The following is a 26,017-nucleotide window of genomic DNA, read 5'->3' as shown; positions in this document are numbered from 1 at the left end:
TTCTGCTAGTTATTAATACCATTCTTCAGAATACTGCAGGAACAGTCAATGTGTGGACTTCTATTATGGAGAGCTGAGAAGCAACTATAAGATGCTTAATGCCCTCTATTCCTCCTGAAGCCAACAGGAGCTGAGGACTGTCAGAACATCACAGGATTGGGACTTTGTCACATTTGAATGGTACAATAAAGTGTATTTGACATATTCAGTCCATGCTAACTGGAGATAGCAAAGATGGAAAAGGCAGCCAAGGACTGAAAATTTACAACTAAGTTTCTAAATCTAAAGCAGAAGCAAAACTCAGATTTTGCAATATCTATAAAAGAAAGAAGGCATACATACTAAGTAACTTGTTAAAAGCATACAGGAGGTCTGGAGTAATAGAGTTTATGCTGACATGGCTTGGCAATGACAGTTGTTTTTAATGAAGTAAAAGGAACAAAAAGTACAGTAAAAATCAAGCACTATAAAAGCAGGCCCCATGGACATTGTTAAAGTTACTGTATGAATAAGCACTTATGAACAATTTTACTTAAGGAAATCCAGACTTTCTACATAGAATATTTTCTGTGATTCAAGTTAGAATCATATGTGATTTTCTCATGGTATTTGTGGGGGTCAGGCAGAAATGGTTTTAAAGCACTTACTGCATGAATCAAGTCTTTATAATACTTCAATTGATAACATCTAACTCCCCTTATACATACAGGGACGGGGGGGAGAAGAGAATTCTATAATCAGATCCGCACCACAAATCTGGGTTATAATATTTTCCTCTGCCTACATACTCAATTCCATTTAGAATATTGGAGTCAAAATTTGCTGTGTGGATAGGAGAACAATTTTTGCTCTAGTTTAAGAAATTTACTATTACCCTTTATATATATATATATATATATATATATGGACGCTCTTCCCACAGCACTGTGACAAAATGTTAGCTCTGACTCTCTTAGATGAGCTAAAACATTCAAAAGGCAGAATGGGGCAAGAAACTTTTGAGCTACTAGTGTTCAAAGTACAGTAAAAACTGTGTTATCCAGCACTTGATCAAACAGAAAGCTCTATCAACCCGCATTTCTGATATCTCCCAATACAAATCTTCAGTCTAGTAACTGGGACTAGTATACTGCCCAGGAAGTTATGCAATTGAACATTTTGCACTCTACTTTTATGCAAAAGAGGCAGAAGACAAGTAAGCAACCTGATATCAGGGATTCATTAAAAAAAAGCAGCTTCCAGGATGTGTCGTAGGGTCATTACAGATTCAGCCCAATCCCCTATACCTTCTACATCTACGATGATAATTGCTATTGATAATGATGGCCCTGAGGCACTGCAAGATCCTGAAGTGTCTTCTGAATCATCAAAGAAATATTAAATTATGTTCAGTATAGTTTTAGTGTTAAGTGTATTTTTAGTGATGTAGCTGTACGCCATGCACTGCACATAGTGATATGTAGTGTTATAAGATAACCTACTGTATAGAAAACTTTACCTGTATACACCTAAGTGCTTCAAGAAACCAACCACTCTGCAGTGCAGTACTTCTACTGGATTGGTGAGTACCTGTTATTCATTTAATTATATTCTAATTCTTTGAAAATTGGTAAGTATAACTCTTAGTTAGCTGGAATTTTTGACTAATTGGTACTTCCCCTCCCCTCCCCCCACATTCCTCAACATGCCAGATAATAAAGCTTTTACTGTATCTGGAAAATTAAGTTCCAAAGAAGCTCTCTGATTTGCAATGCTGAGAACAGTACACATACATACCAGGGAATCAAATTGGTCTCGTGGGCAAGCGAACAGACGTCCATTAACACTGAGAGTCGTAAATGCTGAAACATCATTAGGTTTGAGCACAACCTTTTCTATAAAAATGAAAGCATATGATTGCCTATTAAATGCATGTGGAATTAACAGCAGCGACCTAACAACAACAACAAATTAGTAGGTATGTGCATTACTTGAATGAGTATAGTGAATGCCTTAGATACAAGGTAGATGACTATAAGAACCCACTTACTGAAGAAAAGTGACATCAATATATAAATGAGCAAAGCTCAAATGAAACTCCCATCGATCTGGGACGTGGAATCCTAACCCCCAGACTGAAATCAAGAGTCAGGGATCGTGCATAGAAACCTTTAGAAACCCCCAAAACCCAACAATAATTAGATCACCATTCTCTTGAGCAGGGAGAGATTAGATAGCTGTTCTTATTCCAAAACTGACTTGAAAGTCAGTAAGTAAGTGCATTTCACCACACCCTCAGGCAATCATGGCAGTCCTAAAAAACGGATTGCAGATCACAGGTAAAGAAGAGCTTATAAATTGATTTATGAATCACTCTCTCCCTGTGTATGCTAAGAAGGCTGCCTGGGCTGTCACCCACTTTTGAAACAAAAAATGCTGCAACTGCAAAAAAGTGGGACAGGATTTGCTCCTAAGAAAGAGATTTCATAGTAGTTGAACATGTATTAAAATGTACTGGAATAGCCTTTACCAAACTAGCATTGGTTTTGTGCTTCATTTTAAATGAGAAGCATTAAAGATCATGCAAAAAACGTACCTCCTCCTGAACTCATCTTTACTATGATCAAGCCTTCTCCAGAACCCAGTTTATCTGCTACCGCGCTGATAACTTCCTTAACAGAGGCCATCACCGGCACGCGGATAGTAGTATAGGTGTGATCTATACAGTATACCTTAAACAGAACTAAAGACAAAAGAGTGCATTGTGAATACTATACATAACCGAATACAGTTTACTGTGCAAATTACTTGCTGTACTTCAATAACCCATTGCTCACAGATATAACAAACACCAGCAGGTTGCCACAAGTTTATTTGGTACTGTAGCTCCAAGATTAATAATTGTTCTAAAGTTTGACTAATTTCAATAACTGATTTGCAGGAACTTCTAGCAAATTATAAGATATCAGAAATTCCAATGTTACCATATTATTCATAAAAGGTAGTATCACTTGGTATTTCCTTAAGTTTCAGGCCACTGGATAGTCAAATATTTAATAAGTGATTTTTCTTTTTTCAAAAGTTAAGAAAAATTGGCTATAAATGCCCTACACACAATATAGAGAGTTTACATATTTACAAAACTAGATTTGATAAGAGATTCATGATCACAATCAAAGCTTAATTTAAGCTGCATTGCATTTGTTCTAGTACCCTTTTTATATTTAAATATATTATTGAGAAATCAAGAATGTTTCGGAAAATGAGAGGAAGTGGCCTCGCAACAAACATACAATTGTAAAAAATTCGAGCTCTGAAGCGATTAAAAAAATTAATTGTGCTTAATCGTGATGTTAAACAATAATAGAATACCATTTATTTAAATATTTTTGGACATTTTCTACATTTTCAAATATATTGATTTCAATTACAACTCAGAATACAAAATGTACAGTTCTCACTTTATATTTATTTTTATTACAAATATTTGCATCCTAAAAAACAAAAGAAATAGTATTTTTCAATTCACCTAATACAAGTACTGTAGTGCAATCTCTTTATCATGAAAGTTGAACGTACCAGTGTAGAATTATGTACAAAAAAATAACTTAATTCAAAAATAAAACAATGGAAAACTTTATTGCCTCTGAGTCCACTCAGTCCTACTTCTTGTTCAGCCAATTGCTCAAACAAGTTTGTTTACCTTTGCAGAAGATAATGACCACTTCTTGTTTACGTCACCTGAAAGTGAGAACAGGCATTTGTGTGGCACTGTTGTAGCCGGCATCGCTAAGATATTTACGTGCCAGATGTGCTAAAGATTCATATGTCCTTCCATGATTCAACCACCATTCCAGAGGACATGCGTCCATGCTGATGACGGGTTTTGCTCGATAACAATCCAAAGCAGTGTGGACCGACACATGTTCATTTTCATCATGAGTCAGATGACACCAGAAGAAGGTTGACTTTCTTTTTTGGTCTTTCGGGTTCTGTAGTTTCCACATCAGAGTGTTGCTCTTTTAAGACTTCTGAAAGCATGCTCCACACCTTGTCCCTTTCAGATTTTGGAAGGCACTTCAGATTCTTAAACCTTGGGTTGAGTGCTGTAGCTATCTTTAGAAATCTCACATTGGTACCTTCTTTGCGTTTTGTCAAATCTTCGGTGAAGGTGTTCTTAAAATGAACATGTGCTGGGTCATCATCCGAGACTGCTATAACATTAAATATATGGCAGAATGTGGATAAAACAGAGCAGGAGACATACAATTCTCCCCCAAGGAGTTCTGTCACAAATTTGATTAACACTTATTTAATGAGCATCGTCAGTATGGAAGCATGTCCTCTGGAATGGTGGACGAAGCATAAAGGGGCATATGAATGTTTAGCACATCTGGCATGTAAATACCTTGCAATGCTGGCTACAACATTGCCACGCGAATGCTTGTTCTCACTTTCGTGTGACATTGTAAATAAGAAGTGGGCAGCATTATCTCCTGTAAATGTAAACAAACTTGTTTGTCTTAGCCATTGTCTGAATAAGAAGTAGGACTGAGTGGACTTGTAGGCTCTAAAGTTTTACATTGTTTTGTTTTTGAGTGCAATTATGTAACAAAAAAAAATCTATATTTGTAAATTGCACTTTCACAATAAAGAGATTTCACTACAGCACTTGTATGAGGTGAACTGAAAAATACTATTTCTTTTGTTTATGATGTTTACTGTGGAAATATTTGTAAACAAAAATAATAATATAAAGTGAGCACTGTACATTTTGTTTTCTGTGTTGTAATTGAAATCAATATATTTGAAAATATAGAAAAACATCCAAAAATATTTCATATATTTCAATTGGTATTCTATTATTTAAACTGCGATTAATCACAATTAATTTTTTAAATTGCGATTAATATTTTTGAGTTAATCATGTGAGTTAACTGCGATTAATCGACAGCCCTATAAAAATACAATATAGTAAGAATTGCCCCATAAAATAATAGGAAATACAAAGTCACATTGTTGCAGAGACTGTAATGATGTTACATCAGCCAGTAAAGAGCAGGAGAGAAGTGGCATAAATTCAAGCCAAAAGAGGAAGCAAGCAAAGAACTCCTTTAGCCCAACTGCCAAACCAAGCCAAATAGCTTATGTTCACTTTGGTGCCTGTCCTATCAATGAGAAATATATAGCCTTGGGCTCAATTGCTATATAACCCTTTAGAATGTGATGAGCTTCCTCCATGGAAGCAATATCTGACTGGCCTTATGGCTGCTGGTGGTGGCTGGGTGGTGGTTAGTGGTCTGTGATATACAGGAAGTCAGACTAGATGATCTGGTAGTCCCGTCTGGCTTTATATTTTCTATGACTCTATGTAAATCCAAAGGAGAGACACCCAAATTATGGCTCTCTGAATATGTGATGCACATCCATGGCGAGATGCCCCTAGAGTCCTATGGAGGTATGATATACATATATCGGATGAACACTTCTACAGATTGATCCACGTGTGATATTGGTTTATCAGCACAAAGCCTGTGGATACACAATATCATGGTTGTTTCCACTCACAGATCCCCAGATGGAGGGCCCCTTCCATGCATGACTCTTCTCCTATTCCTACAGAAGAGGAGAGTGACCAGCTGCCTCCACATGTGGAATGGACTCCCACTAATCCTACTCCACAGATCTGGCTCCGTGCTAAGGGGAGGGCAGAGATTGGGCTGGGGAGGGTCAAAGAGTACAGACACTGTCCCCCTTCCAGTCTGGTGGAGATTCCCAGAATGAGATAATATGGCCTAGTGCTGTATTTTTTAGCAATGCTACTTTAAAGGAGTCCACAGAGGCCAGAGCCAATGGGTTTTTGTAGTTGTTGAGATTTTTTTAATACAATACCAATTAATTTTCTAAAATATCTGATTTAATCAAAATATGATGCTTGCTCTATCAGCAGGACATACCTAGAGTCCTGGCTCTAATAAAACACTATCCATTTTACATATAGCATCCTCGATACCTAGCATCATAAAACACTTTGCAATGAGAGGTGGAACAGAAAGATAATACAGGAGTTGGGTACAGCAACATACTATATAAAATGACATAAAAGGTAAAGTAGAATAAAAGGAACAAGGGAGAAGACAAGTGAAAGCAATAGAGATGAAAGTAAATATCCTAGCAAACTAGTAAAAGAGGGAAGGGGGGCGGAAGGATGCAGCAATGGAAAAAAGAAAGGCAAGTAGAATTTAATGTTGACTGTCAGCTAAACTGGAGAAAAAAGATTCAAGATGAGATTTGAGAAATAGAAAAAAAAGGAGTGCCTGATCCAGAGCCCACTGAAGTCAGTGCCAATCTGTCCATTGATTTCAGTGGGCTTTGGAATAAGCCTTCAGATTGTTCTGAAGGACGGAATGATCACAGAATACAAGACATCAGAGATGGAAAATATCTATGAGTAATCAGATCTTTCCAGACACTTCGTTTTCAAGTACCTTATCCACTGCTGGAGTATTGAACTGGATGTTCTCTCTCAAATGTTAAAGATTTGGAGATGAATTAAATTATAAAAGATGTGCTGTGCACCTGCTGTTTAGCTCTACTGCAACTCATCTTTGGAAATAATTCTTGCTCTGGCTCCCTGTATGCTGCCAGCTTTCTCAGAAGACGGACTAGTATATTAACAGCCAGAGTAAAACACAAGATGTCACCACAATATGCATCTGTAAGTCTTACAGATAAAGTTCTTTAGAAGTCTGTACCTCCTACATTGCCTAGTTTTTAAAACATGGCATGGTATGTGTAATTTACAAAGTATTTTCCGTGAATCAACATGAGATTTGCAATCTACTACAGAGAGCTAGAAATTTCCACAAGTGACACTCTTGCCTAGGATGGGCATTAAATCATAACAGACCGACACCAGTTTCCCAATCAAATGTATCAAGATTTTCATCATCTATAAGGGACAGAAACCTTAATAATTCAGGATACTATTAGGGCCCTTTCTGGTCATGACGGTGTGTGAGGGGGACGGTGAATGAGTTGGTGTCTGCATAGCTAAATGGGAGATGAATGGTGGTAGGGTAAGAGTGTGAGTGACTGTATTGACAGTCAAGTATCAGAGGGATAGCCGTGTTAGTCTGGATCTGTAAAAACTGACAAAGAGTCCTGTAGCACCTTAGTCTGTAAGGTGCCACAGGACTCTTTGTCACTTTGTATTGACAGTGTGTTGTTGGGGTGCAGGGAAGAGAGAGAGACACAGAGATATACAGTGATGCAGGGCACTATTTTCTTCAGAGAGCACAGACCAATACACTAAAAAGGATGCCTGGGAACCCTGCATCTTGCCTGATGTTCTTACTGTCCCTGCCTCAGTGACCTGCTCACTTGCTGGAAATGCTGTCCCTATCTCAGGTTGGAGAAACTGTTAAGAAAGAAAATCGTATCGGGTACGGCACTGTTTAAACTGTGTCTTGACCTAATTAAAAAAAATGATTCAAAACCAGAGAAAGTGTGAAAGAGGCTAATGCGGGGGAAGAGTGAGGTGAGGAGTTAACTGGGGGAAAGACAGAATGGGGTCCCCGCTTTTCAATTTTTTGGGGTGAGAACCTGATCTCACCAAAATTTGAGGAGCCTAGTATCTCCTTATTGTGATTTTCCATGCTGGAAAGGGAGAGGCAGCTGATATTTGGTCAAGAACGTGCAGATCTAAAGGAGGGCAAAAGAAGAGGGAGTCCATGCTAATATAGTTTTAGAAGTGAAAAAGTCAGAAACCCAGAGCTAGACTGCTATACGGCAGTCATGGCCCATGGTCCCAGGGCAAAGTGCCCTAAAGCCAGCTTAACCCGCTTCCAGAGGACAGGGGCCTTCAGCTGGCGCACTGCTCTCGGGCTCCTATGCATACAATCAGGAGACCAGTGCCTGAAGCACGGCTGAGGAAAGGCAGCATGGCCAAGGTGTCTCTAAGCTCTTCTAATCCTTAGCTGCTGTAATGGCACTTAGGGCCATAAGCAGCTGGTGCAACTTAGTTCAGGCTGTAAATTGTTCTAAGTTGCATTGAGGGGCTGGATTGGTGCAGATACATCCGAGGACTGGGGGGATGCAAGGTGATTTAAGGACACCTTTCCACCCACTCTTCCTGAGCAGTACTAAGTGTGCCTCAGCTGCAGGGTAGGTTCTGTGCCAACGGTGCACATTAGTGCTGTTCCTGGGCTGCGTTAGCCTACATAAGTAGACCACTTCTGCTGGAAGTGCAAGAGGAACGGCTCCATCATTCAGGAGCCCCACTTTTTACTCTGTACAGTCATTCTTGCCACTGTGCAGCTATTACAACCGTCCCCACATCAGTCTCGGTCTCACTCACACCATTCACGGAATATGAAACAAAGCCAAACTGCAACACTTACCTGGCAACATTTTTATTCCAGTTTTTTATTTTGAAACAGTAATTTTTGAAATTTCTTACGGAATTCCTTCGCCCGTTATCCACATGAGAGTCCTGGGCAGAGCTGAATACAACCACATAAAATGCAAACTAGCTCAGGCTGAGCATATAGCAGAGGAGCCACAGGAAAAAAAATCAAGGGTCATATCCTCAGCTGGGGTAAATTGGAGTAGCTCCATTGACTTCAGTAAGGAGAGAACACAGACAAATGAGATCAGGTTGTTGATCCATTGAGTACAGGATCCTGGCTCCTGCAGTGCCCATTCCTACTTCCAGGAAGGCAACTCCCTTCTATCAATAATGCACCTGGCCAACTGGCAGTGCTGGACATGGAGAAGGGGGGAATTCCTTAGTGTTCTCTGTGGCAAACAGCAAACACCTTCAGCCATGAGATTTGATTACTCTAACCGTAGCATTCATCATTATAAATGCCATTACTCATAAATGCATGGATTTTAAGGCCAGAAGGGACCATTATGATCATATAGCCTGACCTCCTGTATGAGACAAGCTACGGAATTTCTCCTGGTAATTCCTGCAGCAAATCCAGTCAATTGATGGGCTAGAACACATTTTTAATCCAGTTTTGATTTAAAGACTCCAATATCCTTTAGTAACCTTTGTCAATATTTTATCAATACATTAGAAGCAAGAGGAAGACCAAGGACAGGGTAGGCCTACTGCTCAGTGAGGAGGGAGAAACAGTAACAGGAAACTTGGAAATGGCAGAGATGCTTAATGACTTCTTTGTTTCGGTCTTCACCAAGAAGTCTGAAGGAATGCCTAACATAGTGAATGCTAATGGGAAGGGGGTAGGTTTAGAAGATAAAATAAAAAAAGAACAAGTTAAAAATCACTTAGAAAAGTTAGATGCCTGCAAGTCACCAGGGCCTGATGAAATGCATCCTAGAATACTCAAGGAGCTAATAGAGGAGGTAGCTATTATCTTTGGAAAATCATGGGAGACAGGAGAGATTCCAGAAGACTGGAAAAGGGCAAATATAGTGCCCATCTATAAAAAGGGAAATAAAAACAACCCAGGAAACTACAGACCAGTTAGTTTAACTTCTGTGCCAGGGAAGATAATGGAGCAAGTAATTAAGGAAATCATCTGCAAACACTTGGAAGGTGGTAAAGTGATAGGGAATAGCCAGCATGGATTTGTGGAGAACAAATCATGTCAAACCAATCTAATAGCGTTCTTCGATAGGATAACGAGTCTTGTGGATAAGGTAGAAGCGGTGGATGTGGTATACCTAGACTTTAGTAAGGCACTCGATACGGTCTCACATGATATTCTTATTGATAAGCTAGGCAAATACAACTTAGATGGGGCTACTATAAGGTGGGTGCATAACTGGCTGGATAACCATACTCAGAGTAGTTATTAATGGTTCCCAATCCTGCTGGAAAGGTATAACGAGTGGGGTTCTGCAGGGGTCTGTTTTGGGACCGGCTCTGTTCAATATCTTCATTAACGACTTAGATATTGGCATAGAAAATACGCTTATTAAGTTTGCAGATGATACCAAACTGGGAGGGATTGCAACTGCTTTGGAGGACAGGGTCATAATTCAAAATGATCTGGACAAATTGGAGAAATGGTCTGAGGTAAACAGGATGAAGTTTAACAAAGACAAATGCAAAGTGCTCCACTTAGGAAGGAACAATCAGTTTCACACATACAGAATGGGAAGAGACTGTCTAGGAAGAAGTATGGCAGAAAGGGATCTAGGGGTTATAGTGGACCACAAGCTAAATATGAGTCAACAGTGTGATGCTGTTGCAAAAAAAGCAAACGTGATTCTGGGATGAATTAACAGGTGAGTTGTGAGCAAGACACGAGAACTCAATTTTCCGCTCTACTCTGCGCTGGTTAGGCCTCAGCTGGAGTATTGTGTCCAGTTCTTGGCACCGCATTTCAAGAAAGATGTGGAGAAATTGGAGAGGGTCCAGAGAAGAGCAACAAGAATGATTAAAGGTCTTGAGAACATGACCTATGAAGGAAGGCTGAAAGAATAGGATTAGTTTAGTTTGGAAAAGAGAAGACTGAGAGGGGACATGATAGCAGTTTTCAGGTATCTAAAAGGGTGTCATAAAGAAGAGGGAGAAAACTTGTTCACCTTAGCCTCTAAGGATAGAACAAGAAGCAATGGGCTTAAACTACAGCAGGGGAGGTTTGGGTTGGACATTAGGGAAAAGTTCCTAACTGTCAGGTGGTTAAACACTGGAATAAATTGCCTAGGGAGGTTGTGGAATCTCCATTAAGAATAGGTTAGATAAATGTCTATCAGGGATGGTCTAGACAGTATTTGGTCCTGCCATGAGGGCAGGGGACTGGACTCGATGACCTCTCGAGGTCCCTTCCAGTCCTAGAATCTATGAATCTATGAATAGGTAATTATCCACACCACTAAAAACTTGTATCTCATTTCTAGTCTGAATATTGCTGACTTCAAATTCCAGCCACTGGATGTTGCCATGTTTTTGTCTGATAGATTAAATAGTCCTCTAATATCAGATAACCGCTCCTTGTGTAGGTACTAATTGACCATCATCAAGTCACCTCTTAAACTTCTCTTCTATAAACTAAATAGATTGAACTCTTAGGTTTCTCACTGTAAGGCATGATTTCCAGACCATGAGTTATTCTGTAGGTCTTCTCTGAGCCCTCTTCAACTTTTCAACATTCATTCTGAAGATTGGATACCAGAACTGGTTACACCATTCCAGTAGTGGTCTCACTAATGTCATGTACAGATATAATGCCACCTCCTTAATATTCTTCACTTTATACAGCTAAGGATCATGGTAGCCCTTTTTTGCTGTAGCATCACACTGGGAACTCACGTTCACTTGCTTACCAACAATGACGTCCTTCTCAGATCACTGCTTTCCAGTGTACAGTCTCCCAGTCTATAAGTCCATTTTTTGATCCTAGATGTACAATCTTGCATTTGGCTATATTTTTACTATTATTGTTCATACAGTTATCCAAAGTGTCCCTTGACTGACAGAACAATGCTGGGTTCGAAGCTGGGGCAGCTTTTATTGTGAAGATAAATTTTAACACCTGTTTGAAATGTTGACTAACAGTTGGGGAAAGGTGCCAGGATTTATGGGATTTTTAAAATATCTTTGGTTACGATGGATAAATCACAGAGCCAGGTCTCCAATCTGCCTCCATACAGAGGAGCTTCTCCAGCCCAAAGTAAAAAGAAAGTCTGAAAAGTGAGTAGAGCTAAAAGTCTCAGTCTGAGGCACCGACGTAAATTTTATTTTCAACTCTGCATGGGAGTCAAACTAAAGACAAAATGATTCATTCGAGCAAACAAAGGCTTCTATTTAATAGGCCTTCCTGTCATAGGCCAGAGATCTAGAACCCGACTCTCCATTCTATTTACACATATTTTATGATAATATAACTCCAATGAAATCTACAGAGTTACACCTGTGTGTAACTAGTGGGGAATAAGGGCCCCAATGTCATGTGTGTTACAGATCACTCATTGCACACGTACTACACACCTACATATTGCTAGTGCTGTTTTTCAAACTGCTTTGTTTATTAATTATTTTAAAGGGCCTGAGGAAGTGTATTTTTTCCTCTGAGGAAGTTATATTAAAATCAGTGACTAAGCACCATGTTAAGCAAGGAAATGCAAACATGTTTTTGCCCCAGATTTATAAATTGGGGATACTTATGTTTATTTTGATCTCTGCCACAGAACTGACACATTTATTACAAACATCAGAAAACAGAGTGCCGCAAACCCCTGTTTGCATACTTACTTTCATCACTCCCCCTGATTGGCTGGCGTTTTTGAGCTCTGTCATCAGTTGTGTTAAACTGCTGCAAAAGTACTTTGTGCTGCCAGAAACAAACAAACAAACAAACAAAAACCCATAATCATAAATGCAAGAAGAAATGTGGAGTAGATCTAATCAGACATACTGTATCAGAGATGCAGGTGAAAAAGTAAAACAAATACATTTGCAGTTTAATTCTTGAAAATATTTCAATATGTGTTGTTCTAATAAAGTGTATGTTACTAAAGAGGAAAGTCAATAAGTCTTAAAGCAAAGCCTTTGTTTTAGAAGATTGCCAAATAAAGTCCATTTACCTTCTTTTGTGGCGCCTTAGTTTCTTCTGAACTATACAAAGCAGAAAAAAGCATACTGTATCATTGAATATATTTTGGAAGATATTTTCTACAATATATCAGTTTAGACATTGACCACTCTCCAAACTATTGTATGTAGGTATTCATACATTTTTTATACTAAGAAAATAAAGGAAGATTATCATAGTCTAAACTAGGATTGGGCAAATATTGCAAAAATTGTACACAATTAATTTGCAATTTTGTTCATAGCTTCATAGACTTTAAGGCCAGATGGCACCATTAGATCATCTAGTCCGGGGTAGGCAACCTATGGCACGCGTGCCGAAGGCGGCGCGTGAGCGGATTTTCAGTGGCACTCACACTGCCTGGATCTTGGCCACCGGTTTGGAGGGCTCTGCATTTTAATTTAATTTTAAATGAAGCTTCTTAAACATTTTGAAACCTTATTTACTTTATATACAACAATAGTTTAGTTATATATTTTAGACTTATAGAAAGAGACCTTCTAAAAAAGAAAAATGTATTACTGGCACGCAAAACCTTAAATTAGAGTGAATAAATGAAGACTCGGCACACCACTTCTGAAAGGCTGCCGACCCCTGATCTAGTCTGATCTCTTTGCTTCAGTGGAATTTACAATTCCTTTCATATTCTGTCTGTGAACGTTTATGAGTGAATTTGGTATTTGCAAGAATGTTCATAGAGAGAAAAAGTGTCACATATGCTTGTCTGAACATGCATGAACATGGAAGTGTTTTTCTGTTAGAGCAGCCATCTTGAAAGCTTCCCATGGACTTGGGGAACACTTTCCAACCAGCTGTAAGATAGACATTTTTCACTGGGTATTTAGTTGTAAAATGAACCAAAAAAGAAAAGACCTTACATTTGTTTTACAGTCTTATCTAGCTCTGAGAGTTGCTCTTTTAGTGCTGTAATAATTCTTGCATCATCTGATACAGATACATAAAATTCCTGTAAATGATACAGAACAGTCTTTGAACAACAAAACAATAGATGAGTTGTACCTAAAAAGATAAAGGATTAGTGAGCTTACATATGCTAGTTTACTGATTACTAAGAGTGAGACCCAGTTTAGTGAATAGGGGAACAATAAGATGCCCCACAACACTCAAATTCTGGGCCTATTCCTGTATCCCTTCTGTTTGTGTAACTCCAGCTGACTTAAATTAAAACTTTACATGGAAGGAAGCATGATAGTAAAAATGTGAGACAGATGTGAATGTGCTTTTTCTAGTTAAGCACTGCCCTGCCAAAACCCATACTCCACATTTTTGATAATTTTATACATAATGCAGTGAAACACTGTTACAGTTGGGTCACTTTGTTTTAAAAGAGCAATCTCACTATTGTTGTTGTTGTTATTCCTTATATGACATCCCAAATGTACTGTGCACTACAAAGCAAATACAAAGGCATGGTACCTGCCCCCAAAGAGTTTACAATCTTCATAACAATTGACATTGTTATGGGTCAAATGCTGTAGCTGGGCTGTGTGTATGGGAGATCTGCAAGGACCTTGGGGGCAAGGACTCCAGGCTACAGCAGCCAGTGTGGCTGCAGGGTAGCCTCAGTTGGGGATGGAGTGCTCTTTGGCTTCACATAGTGACAGATCCTCTAGCCCCTCCCTGGCACATACCAACAAGATTCAAACAAACAATCTACATGACAGGGTTTAGGTAGACCTTTGTGGCATGCAGAGGGTCTATTCTCCCTTGGCAAAATCCTGCCTCTCACCCCTGCACAGCAGAACTACAATGATTCTGCTGTTGTCAGAGCCCTCTTCACTGTGCGACAGAGTATTGTACAAATACCCACAAAGCATGGATTTGTACCTGCTGGCTCTATAATTGTTGTGCATTAAAATAAAAACCAATCACGTGTGTACTCTGCAGCCAAAACTGAGAAAGAAAACACAAACAGAACATTGCACTTTAAAATGATCTATGGCATCTACACACTTGTTAACAGAATTCTAAAGGTTGTGAAGTGGACTTATGCAAATCCTCCTTGGTAGCTGCTTTTCAGTATAATGATACAATAGCAATCCCACTGTACCTCCAGAAAGGCCATTGCTGCTTCATCCTCTTGTAGTAGATCTCCATACAAAGCAGCCCACTGTAGAACCAGTCGGATGACTCGCCTTTTATTATTAAGTGCATAATCCATTTTCTCCTGCTCTGAACCTTGGGAAGGCTGGGCATGGTAAGTGCCAAGGTGTCAAGGAAAATATTTACTGAGTTAAGATGTCCAATACAGTAAGAACTGAAGAAACTACTCTTTTCAGGGGCTTTCCAACAGGAATTTCATGATCAGTGAGGTTGGAGGGTCAGATTTACACACCTTTTTTGTTTCTTACCATATTATAAAGGTATAATGAAGCCTCTCAGTAGCATCATTCATGAAACAATAGAGGGCATTTTCTAAGGAATGTATCAAGAATCACACTCAGACTGTTTGTCATAGCTTTATAATGGAGCAAGAGAGATGACACTTAAGAGCCAGGGAAATGATGGTTAATCATTTCATCTAAAGAGAACATTTAGTCCTGTTCTTCTGGTAGAATAAGAAGGAATCATGGAAATAAAAGAATAAAACTCCCCCCCCCCTCTTTAGTTACAAATTATTTCAGCTTCTATCTGCAAGAGATTTTACCACCTGTTTACATGCAGTAAATCTTTGGCATTATTACTCCTATTTCTAATTTTATTACAATATTCCCAGGAATCCCAACTGAGTCGGGTCCCCTTGTGCTAGATGCTATACATACATCTGTTGAAAGATAGTCCTTTCCCTGAAGAGTTTACAGTCAAAACAGACAAAGGGTAGAAGAAAGGAAATATGCCCGTTTTATAGATGAGGAATTGAGGCATAGAGGAATTAACTGATTTGGCTACAGTCATTCAGGAAGTCTCGACTCTGTCACATAAGTTAGCCGCGTATCGTATCCTGTGCACAGCACTTTGTGACATGCATTTAACAACATAAACAATAAAATATAAAGCTACATATTTAACAAATGGTGGCTTTACTTTTTTAACTTTTTAATTGCAAAAACATGGAAATTAGATGCAAAAACTTTTTTTTGAAAAGGAAAAAAAACGTAGAAAAAGATAAAGATATAAACAAACTGCACCAAAGCATAGTTTCTGCGTGCACATATCTTGTAAGTATCACAAAGGACAGCACACCTGTCAGGTGCTCACTCCTGTACCTACAACTGTAATCTAAAGAGCACTGGGCTTGTATAAAAGACTGCACTGATGCCTCTATACATCTATGGGGAGCAGACTAGAGAGCGGGGATTGGCCTGTGGACCCTCTCCCCAACCAGAGGGAGGAAGGTTCAAGAGATTTATTGAATCAAGATTTTATTTTAGTAACATTAAGCCAAATGCACCTCTGGTGTACCTCCACTGTAATGAGCAGATATCCACTGGGGAGAATTGGGCCCATTGAGACTAGGTTTAGGAAAACATTTTCTTTAAATATTGTATTGAATCATATCATGCAGGATTAGATCAAATAACGCAAATGTAAAGTGCAGCACGTAATGGTATATAATTTGTGTACTCTGTAAATTCAACTGGCCTGAGTGTTATTTAAAGGCTTCATTCAGCTTGTGCTTAAGCTCAGGCTGCTTAGCCACATAAGGGGCCTTATACATAAATAAATAACTAGAAAGCACGTCCATGGAATTGTAAACAGAAAACGCTCCCTTTTGGGGTTGGAAGTTTGGGGCCAGGGAAGCTTTATTTCAATTTGCAAAAAGGAAAAAAAGGGGGGGGGGCAGTGAAGATGTCTACATGGTCTCACCGAATCTCATTGGAAGAGTCTGTCTCAGAATCACGACAAAGCAAAACAAAATTCACACATAATAAATACAGAGAGGTCTACTTGTCCGTAACTTACGGGAGAGACCATCAGTACAGCTTGCCTGCCTCCTGGTCTATTACCTCTAGGAAAGGTTTCAGAGTAGCAGCCGTGTTAGCCTGTATCCGCAAAAAGAACAGGAGTACTTGTGGCACCTTAGAGACTAACAAATACCTCTAGGAAAGGCAGGGTTTATACAGTCTCCTTATATCCCAGCAGGTCTTCCCCCATGCTTGCACTACTACCCTGCCCTAGGGATTACACTTCCAAGCCTGTAGTGCTCTCCGGTTCTGACAGACAGACAGGCAGGACCCACCAAGAACCAACTTGATCTCTCACCACTGAAGGGAGAGGGAAGTTCCAGCCCACCTCTGATTATACAAATCCACCCTGGGCACTAAAACCAAAGGTATCAGCAGCCCACATGGCTTTCCCAAGACTTCTCCTCAGTGACCTTATTTCCTGTCCCAAATGTCCTTTATTGAAAACCTGGCATGGGGTAATACTGGCCTCATAAATCTTAAATTGCCTGTATGCCCCATTATAGGCCTTATGCTGACATTAATTCAAGTCTGATCCTGCTAGGGTTCCCAACTTCGTAATATTTAAAAACTGGACACTCCGGCAAGTGCTGGAACCTCCCCTTCCCCTCTCCTGCCTCACACCTTTCTCCTAGGCCCCACCCATGCCCCACCTCTTCCCCCAAGGCCCTGCTCCTGCCCTGCCCCTTCCCCCAGAGGCCCCGCCCCTGTTCACTCCTCTTTCTCTCTCCCTCCATCGCTCACTGCTTTTCCCCTTCCCCCCACCTCGTGAGTCAGGAGAGACTCACCTGCAGAGCCGGGGCTAGGAGCTGCAGCCACCCAATGCAGGTAGGAGGTGGCCCTGGCTGAGTAGGGGCTGGCAGTGGCATGGGTGATGACGTGGTGCCTCCCCGCCTCTTCCACCCGCAGTAACCGGACTTTGGGAGTCTGCTCAGTAGATCTGACTGGACAGTCAGGTCCCCTTTTCAACTAGACTTTCTGGTCGAAACCTGGACACCTGGCCCTCCTAGATCCTGCTCTTGTTGAACTGAATAGGAATTTCATCATTGCCTTCAGTGGAAGCAGGATCAGACCCTTCATGCACTTGCCTTGCCTCTCGTTGATTTTAGGTTAATAGTATAAATTGTGGGAGGAAAAATTGCTCCCAATACACTGAGGTTTGTGTGAGAATTAGGGAGAGAATGATTGTGGTGGTAAGTTGGAGTTGCCTTCCATGGAAGAATTTTTAGCCATGGCCTCTCCTACATATGATAGCTTTGATATGAATCTGGACATAGTGAACTTTAAGAATTCATTTATTTCCATTGTTTCAATCAAATCAAAGACTGGGGTTCATTCAGGACACTTTCAAGAGCTCACTCAGGAGTCTTCAAACTCTTCATTAGAAATCAAAATCATCTGTAAGATCTATATTTCAATCTTTTCATTAGAAAATGACACCAAGGGCTCTTGTTTTTTTCCACATTAAAGCATTATATGAATAAAGCATTAATTGGAAAAAGGATGGGCTTATGAACAAGGAATTTTCTAATATCCCTCTGACCAAAAATACCCATAGAGATTAGGCATTTCACTAGGATTACTGGGACAGTTATATGACTGCTAAGCTTTTGAGTATGAACAGAGATCTGCATTCTAATTTAGTTTAGAACGGATTTAACGTGACTAGGGAAACAACATGTCAACCTATTTATGAGAGTGCGTAAGTCCGAGGATCATAGGAAGTAAATAATATATTGCAGACTATGCTCTCTAACATTTCAAGCAGCAAATTTAACATTCCACTGAGTCATTTTCCTCATGCAGTTTCTACCTTTCAAACACTTATTATTTCATATATTTTTACCTACTTATTAACTGACTCACCACAGGCACCAGTAATTTTTACTGCTCATTTGCTTATTTTTAATTTGGCTCATAATGGCTCCTTTATTAATGTTATCATGGTGCAAGTTACTGAAAACCTCCTAATTCTACATGTTGCAGATGCGTTACGGTTTGCAATCAGAAACACAATATTATTTATTTTTGCAATAAGAAAGTGTCAGATATGCAGTTAATTGTGAAACATGGATCGACACCAACATGGTTACAGCTTTGTACTTAGATCTTAGTTATGTTGGCATAAGATCTCTTTGCTAGGAAGCAGAAGCAAGTTTTGAGTCTGTTCTTCCATCCATGAAATCAAAATTTCACTCCATTAATAACTAATAATTGTTTAAAGCCAATGTGCATCACTGTGATGGAGTATAAATTCTTGTTGGTATGATGGTAAATGAAATTAACAAAACATACAATGTATTTTCTGTAGCTGCACAATGTAAGTATAAAGGTCTAATGGTTAAACTGTTGTTGTGTTTATATGAGACACATTTTTGATCAGATGATTACAGCTACTTTACAGTTTTCATTGGAGGTTCAGAATCAGGTGAAATCAAAAACACCCCCCTCTAGGCTTGTGGGTTCACAACAATTTATCTGTGCATTGAAGAGCAAACTCAAAACAATCTGCTGAAATCTATGTCACTAAGTTGTTGGTAAAGCAGGTAAAGTGCTTCAGGTGTGGAAGTCAGTGAAGCTGTTGACACTGATGTAATATTTGAAACAAGATCACTGCATCATGATCACATTCTGGATGGAAAATTTTGTGTGAGTTTATGAAAAGAGAGAGTTGAGAAATTAAGAGAGAGAAACAAAAATGAGTGACCCCAACATAGAACTTCTAAAAGCTATTTGTTTTCCTGAAGATTTTGTATTTTGTAAATGCAAGTCTTCATAATAGCTGCCTGATATCATTGTTATAGGAATAGTAAGATGTTTTATCTACTAATATAGTAAGGTCATTTGATGCCAGACTAATTACTAATGTAAGAAGCCATTTAACCATAGAATATTTACATTAATGGGGAATTAATTAATGAATTACTGGCAGTGCGCAATCAAACCCTCACTCAGTGCAGGAAGACAAGAAAATTATCATTCCAAAAATTGCCATGTAGAGTCAACAACTTAGGCTAATGAATTTCCAGGAGTTATGTAATTTTGAAAGATTGTTTTGAGAACTGAAAGCTCTTATATGAATTTCCAGGAGTGTTTGGAATTTTGGAAAACAGAATTTCATTTCCTGTCAAACTCTAATAAAAGTTTTAATAAATTCATAAAATGTTCTAAGTTAAAAGAAAGAGTTAAAACTCAATTTAAAAGTTATCTGGCTCTTTCCTGCCAAAAGAAGAATGAAGGCAATTAAAGAAATGCTGCTTATTCATTTAACAGACTGCATATTCAGGAGCTGAAACTATCACATAAGCCAACCCCAAAGGCACAGAACCAGTGAAAGAGTGGCAGCAACCAACTTGAATCTAAACTACCCCATTCGTCTTCACATGCTGTAGTTATCTGAATTGTTAGTAACGGAGTCATTTGGAAAAGTGAAGTAAAGTGAAAAAAACAGAAGACCAGAATTACATGAGAAATGTCCACACTTGTCACAGAGGAAGTACAGAATACAAATACTCATGAAATGTGTTTCTGCTCTTCTTCATTGTTTAGCGTCATTAAATTTAACTGAAAAAGCAATGTTCTGGCAAGAACTTCTGGCACCTTCTGAAAATACAGTCAGATAAACTCAGCTACTTGTAATTCATATTCTTAGAATAAAATAATTATAACAGTGATTGCCATTAAAACAATCAACATTTGTCTACAGTTAACATACAACCACAGCTATTTCCTATTCCATGTATGGAGAAAAATGGCATTACAGATACCACTGTGTGGTAACATGGACAATGCTGACAATTTTAACAGCAACCACTCACCTACTCACCTTCCCTGGGGATACTTTTGTTCTGATGTTTTAATTATTCTGCTTTCATTTTGCACAAAAAACGAACTGCTGGCTGAAGCAACCACTGACTTTCATTTACTCCAGGTGCCTTAAGACTTCAGCTATCATGCCAGAAGGGATTGTTTTAACTTATAGGCACGTAATGTCACTCAGTGGAATTCAGCCTGCAGGATAGGAAATCTCTAGCAGGAAAGAAGGAGTTTTCAGACTCTTTATTTCACCATAGTATGAGTATGTATTGTGGCACTCTGTGCTCCATATTCACTATAATGATATGATTATGATATGGTTATAATATAATTATGATGCATCTTGTACAACATATGTCATGTAAGGTGTCAATAGAAAAGTTATGGTTTGCTGAATATGATTATCCTATTTGTATGCATGTATCATTTTTGTATCTGGAGTTATGAATATTGACTATGCATCTGTATTTCAAATGTGTTTGCTTCTGGATAATTCCCACAGGTCAGTTTACATCCAGTCTAGCCAGCACATTCTGAAGGAAATATTCAAGGTAATGGGCCATCAATGAAAACAATGGGATATGGGAAAAGCTTATCCTCACCTGTGGACACTTCAGTCAGCATATGGATAATAGTTACCATGACTCATCAAAGCATGCAAGGGCATGTGACTAGATCAGGTGATATTGGATTCCATTTTAGTGCCTGTATTTTTCCACAAACTGTGTGTGTGAAGTTCCCTCCACATGGAAGGAACTATAAAAGGGAGAAGTGATGTCACCACTGGGCCTCACTCCCTACAACACAACACCTGGAATCACCTTAGGAATAAAGACTGAACTGAGGAAGGGGGGTCCCAGGCGGGAAACAAGGAAACGTGCCTGTGTATGGAAGCTTGGTGGACTGTTTGTACTATCTAACAGGGTGAGACACGGCTTGGTTCAAATCCTATCCAGTTTAGAGAACTTAGATTGTGTTTTTGTTTATTTCCTTTGATCTGTATGTTATTGCTTATAAACACTTAAAATCTATCTTTCTGTAGTTAATACATTTGTTTTTTACCTAAAACAGTGAGGTCTTTGAATTGAAAAGGGAAATCTGCTCAGGAACCACGGCTGGTGCATTGTCCTCCCCACATCAAGGGAGGGTGGGACTAGGTAATAATCTTTACTGATCAGGCTTTTGACAAGGGCAAGCCGGAACAGCTCTGGGGTCCTAGCTCTGGAGCTGGGGTGGGGGTGCTGGCTATAGCCTCTCTATTGTTAGTTCATGAGTGACTGAGGAAAAGCACTCACATAACTGGGGGAGGGATAGCTTGGTGGTTTGAGCATTGGCCTGTTAAACTCAGTGTTGTGAACTCAAACCTTGAGGGGGCCATTTAGGGATCTGGGTGAAAATCTGTCTGGGGATTGGTCCTGCTTTGAACGGGGGGTTGGACTAATGACCTCCTGAGGTCCCTTCCAACCCTGATATTCTATGATTCTATAAACTGCAGCTGGGTGTGTACTTGTCTGTGTGAGTGCAAGTCCTGGAGAGGATTGTAGCTTATCACAATGTGAGCATGAACCCAGGCTGGTGAGTCAGAGGGCTCAGTGGTACCCCAGTTCCAGGTTGCACCCCAGGGGGGACCCTCACATGTACCACTTGCTGGCAGCTTAAACACACAAAACTGTGAGTTATGAGTAGGCTTGGCAAAAAAAAAAAATTTAAATAATTTTGACAGATAATATTAATGTTTATTTTGAGCATTTATTTTTATCAATTTAAATTTTCACATTTGAGAAAATTATGGGTTTTAAGCATTTTTTAATTTTTTTGTCTATTTAAATTTCACAGTTGCAAGAAATTATGGGGCATGTGTCAGGCAATGGTGATGGGGCAGACAATTATTTAATGACTGCAGATGTTGAGATTCAAAAACTTAAAGCATTATAGCCATTAAAACACAAATTATCAACATCACATATCTAAACCTACAAAGTAAATATCCTTAAATCAAACTCTTACAGTCGTAAGCAGCATTTTTCTTACTTTGTCTATCTGTCAATTTTGATTACTATCGATGGAAATATTTTTTGTCGGTTTGTGTGTGTACAGTGAAATCTACATTGCCAACATTTACCAATAAAAATCTAATCCTTCCAAGCCTAATTATGAGTATTCTGTCATTCACACACTGGGAGCTTGGCCATAAAAGTGAGGCTCCATTAAACTTTACTTGTCTTTGGAGAGCTAGGAGTTTTTCAGAGTGTGTCTGTCTCCTTTCTAATAGGAATAGTCTTAAAAGGAATGTAAAATTTTAATCAAAAAAGGATATTGTGCCATCAAGGCTGGACAAAGCTGACTATTTGGCATAAAAACACAGTGCATCATAACAAAATCATTTAAAACAGAATCTGTGAAAAGAAAAACAAATAAAGCAGAAAGTTAAGCTCTTGAAACAACTCAGGGTTCATAACAATGATGCTTCTTTCAGTTAAAGATCTCATTAGCTTCCTGAAGACTGTGAAGAGGTCATTTTTTGGCTACAGTATTAAACTTGAGTACAGAGAATCTATGTATTTATCATGAAATATTGATTTGTTTGCTTTCTTGGAATGGATTCTGCTGTGGTTATGCTTCTAGATTTGACAGGTACCTGGCTTTAGTAGATGTACTCAGTTTGCATCAAATGAATCCTTGCCATGAAATACTGCACTAAGGCTCTGATTCAGCAAGGTATGTTAGCATGTGCCTTACTTTAAGCATACATTTATAGCCATTTGACTTCAATGGGCTTATACTAAATACTTCAGAAGAAGGCATCCCATGCATCACAATACTTCTGTACAACAGTGAAATATGTGGGCATAATTCTCATGTACACTAAGATCTTCTGTGTAATGAGAATCAGGCACTGTACATCTCAGTACCTAGGAAGCACCTGTCAACAGGGTGTATCAGCATAACAATTCCAAATAGTATACTAAGATGGGGAAGAATTCCTTGCTGACTCCAGCTGGCAATCAGCAAAAGACCAGAAATAAGTAGATTGATAGTCAAAGATCTAATGTATATTTTGATTCAAATCAATTCACAATTATGACATTTGAATTAAACATAGAAAACAGATTTATAATGAGATTAATAATACAAATAAAACATTTTTAGGTTGGAAAGAAATGAAGGTCTACTATACCATTCACTACATTATGGCAACTGATGCATTATGGAAGCTACCTCTTCCCTCCAAATGAGCTGTTAGTGGGGTTGCACTGGTGTAAATGAGGGCGTCTTTTACCCGTTATACTTGTGATGATGTATAAGGAGGATGATCTGGAATGGCTTTTAGAGCCCGACATAAGTTTGAGGGTTGGCAGTTTGTTTTAATTGTAAACGAAGCAAATTTTATATGGAATCAGTGAAACACAATAAACCCATTACCCCAGGGAGCCATTTTTATAGAGCCACTTTTTAGTGTAATAACAATTTAAGTCTTGTAATGGAGGGATATGAGGGAAAACATAGGGTGACAGCTGTGACAGCCATACTGTATCATCGCTTCCACTCTTTATATAATTCAGCATCTGGAAATGTCTCTCTGTTGGAAGTATATAAAGTCCTATGGACCTCAGCCAGAGTATTTTTTCTTTGTATAATTCACAAAACAAACTGGTTTCATTGTTTTTAATTTACGAGAATGCACAAATGAAAAATCAGTGGTTTCAGAAGTTTGTGCCCCTACCACTTCAGAACAGCTTTGTTTGTTTGTGAAATCTGATGTTTTGCAGGCCATCAGACTGAAATATGGAATTTTGCTATTGGACATCTTGGAAAAGAAATGTTTTGAAACAATTTAAAAGTTTAAGACTATTTAGAAAGTTAAAGGATAGGGATGGTAAACTTGCCATCAAATGTTTGCAGACATGAAGTCCCTATGCCCTGCGTCTGCTGCTAGATGACTATGCAACTGTATAGGAAGCTTATTTTATTCACAGAAGCAATTAAAACAGAGAAGTTAAAAGTCATCATGCAGTCTTTCAGCACATGGGCTGATGTACTGATTGTATCACTACTGATCTATGGATTATTTAAGAATGTTTTTACACTCATGCTTCCTAACCATCTGTAAGGTCAAAAACATGCTTACTGAAGGGGTGTCCTAGTTGATATACAGTAACATAATATAAATTGTCTGTGCCAGTTTACAACTACTATTATGAGAAATCCTTTTTTCTTGACTTTTCTTTAATGAAAAGACCTACAAGGAATAAGATGGAAGAGACACGTTCTCGGATCTGACGACTGTGCTGGTGTAAAATGCTGCAGCTCCATAGGCTTCAATGAAGCTGCGGCAATTTACCTTTGATGTGCTGAATTCCTTCTGTTTGAATAAGAGTCCATTGGAAAAGTATAATAAAGAAATTTAAAGTGACGCAGGAGGGATCAAGGTTAGTGCATTATGTATTATGTGGCATGCATCATGACAAGTACATTATGTGGTGGCAATGTAACTGGGTTATTGCATGTCTCCATTTATCATCATAGCTGTGACCAATAAAAGCAATTGCCTGTGTTACAACATCTTGTGAGACTTTGCTATCAATAGACGCTCCAAACCCTAAATACAATGGGGCAAGATAAGGATGGTGGATTATCACCTTAAATTTTGAATTTCCTAGCTTTTTAAAATTTGTATCTAAATATTGATTAGCTTAATTTCTGCAGATAATTAAAGGCTGCATTCCCAAGCATGACGTTTTCACTTACATCTCAAGAGCCTATCTTATTTATGAATAGAAATACAGCCTTTGTCACATAATTCTACCTGTCGCTTCATTTAAAGTTGATTCAAGGCGCATAGTTTCTAGAAAGTGCTCTAAAATTTTCTCTGGAGTTCCTGACATCACAGTATACCTGTGGAAGAGAAAAGAAGCAATTAATTTTCTAAAGGCACAATGAAAATGTCAACTGAAGAAATAATTGGTACCAGAGAGAAGTGGAACCTAAGACTTCTGAGCACAGGAATGGAAGTCAAGAACAACCCGAGAGTGCAAATATCTGCTCTGACATGGACTCTGTGTGGCCCAGGGGAAAAATTACTCAACCTCTTTGCTTCAGGTTCCCCATTTGTAAAATGCGAACAATAATACTTACCTTCTTACCATGAGGACTAAGTTGACAAAGGGCCCATTCTCCACTGCGATACCCAGTTTTACACCATTGATTTCAGTGGAGTTGCACTGGTGTAAAACTGGAGCAGAGAAATGGAAAACATGAAAAACGCTGTCAGTGCTAAGTATTATTAAGGAAAAAAATATCAGAAAAATTTCTGAAAATGTAGGCTTTGGATGGATTTAAAGAGATTAACTCTTAGGATGAGACGGGCACCACTATTTATCATCATCAGTGCTCAAAGGGAAAACAATGAAAGTAAATGAATGCCTGCAGTACTGCAGGTCTGAGCTGGGGGAAAGGACATGGTGGTAGACAGTAATGTATAGTAGTGGAACTTCAAAATTTGCCAATTGCCTTAGGTAACTGCAGTAAATAAGTATCTGCTTAACTTCAGTACTTACACCATTTCTAACAGTAAATCTAGAGAGGTACAGCACGAGGGTATATTGCATATAGTGAGGTTATCATATGTATTGCAGGGAACATTGGCAAAATTTATGTACCAGCACTATAGCAGAGGATATTACAGAATAGAGCTGCACTGATTAACTGTCCTCTCTTTCCTTC

At 38.9% G+C, this 26,017-nt stretch overlaps 1 protein-coding gene across 4 annotated transcripts in view; it reads right to left on the bottom strand.

Annotated features, from left to right (window-relative positions):
- RAPGEF4 (Rap guanine nucleotide exchange factor 4) overlaps positions 1-26,017 on the bottom strand; it is a 213,402-nt gene that overhangs the window by 21,834 nt on the left and 165,551 nt on the right. For all 4 annotated transcript variants that reach the window (XM_034785742.1, XM_034785743.1, XM_034785744.1 and 1 more), the window contains 8 exons: positions 25,101-25,189; positions 22,611-22,689; positions 14,623-14,773; positions 13,430-13,518; positions 12,544-12,574; positions 12,212-12,290; positions 2,576-2,722; positions 1,777-1,874 (listed from right to left, as the gene is read on the bottom strand). In XM_034785742.1, coding sequence (XP_034641633.1) covers positions 1,777-1,874; positions 2,576-2,722; positions 12,212-12,290; positions 12,544-12,574; positions 13,430-13,518; positions 14,623-14,773; positions 22,611-22,689; positions 25,101-25,189 — 763 coding nt within the window. The remainder of the gene's footprint in view (positions 1-1,776; positions 1,875-2,575; positions 2,723-12,211; positions 12,291-12,543; positions 12,575-13,429; positions 13,519-14,622; positions 14,774-22,610; positions 22,690-25,100; positions 25,190-26,017) is intronic.

This window comes from Trachemys scripta, chromosome 11 (assembly GCF_013100865.1).
Source record: "Trachemys scripta elegans isolate TJP31775 chromosome 11, CAS_Tse_1.0, whole genome shotgun sequence".
NCBI classification, from domain to species: Eukaryota; Metazoa; Chordata; order Testudines; family Emydidae; genus Trachemys; species Trachemys scripta.
The sequence above is the reverse complement of the archived record's forward strand: the minus strand, read 5'-3'. Positions and strand labels throughout refer to the sequence as shown.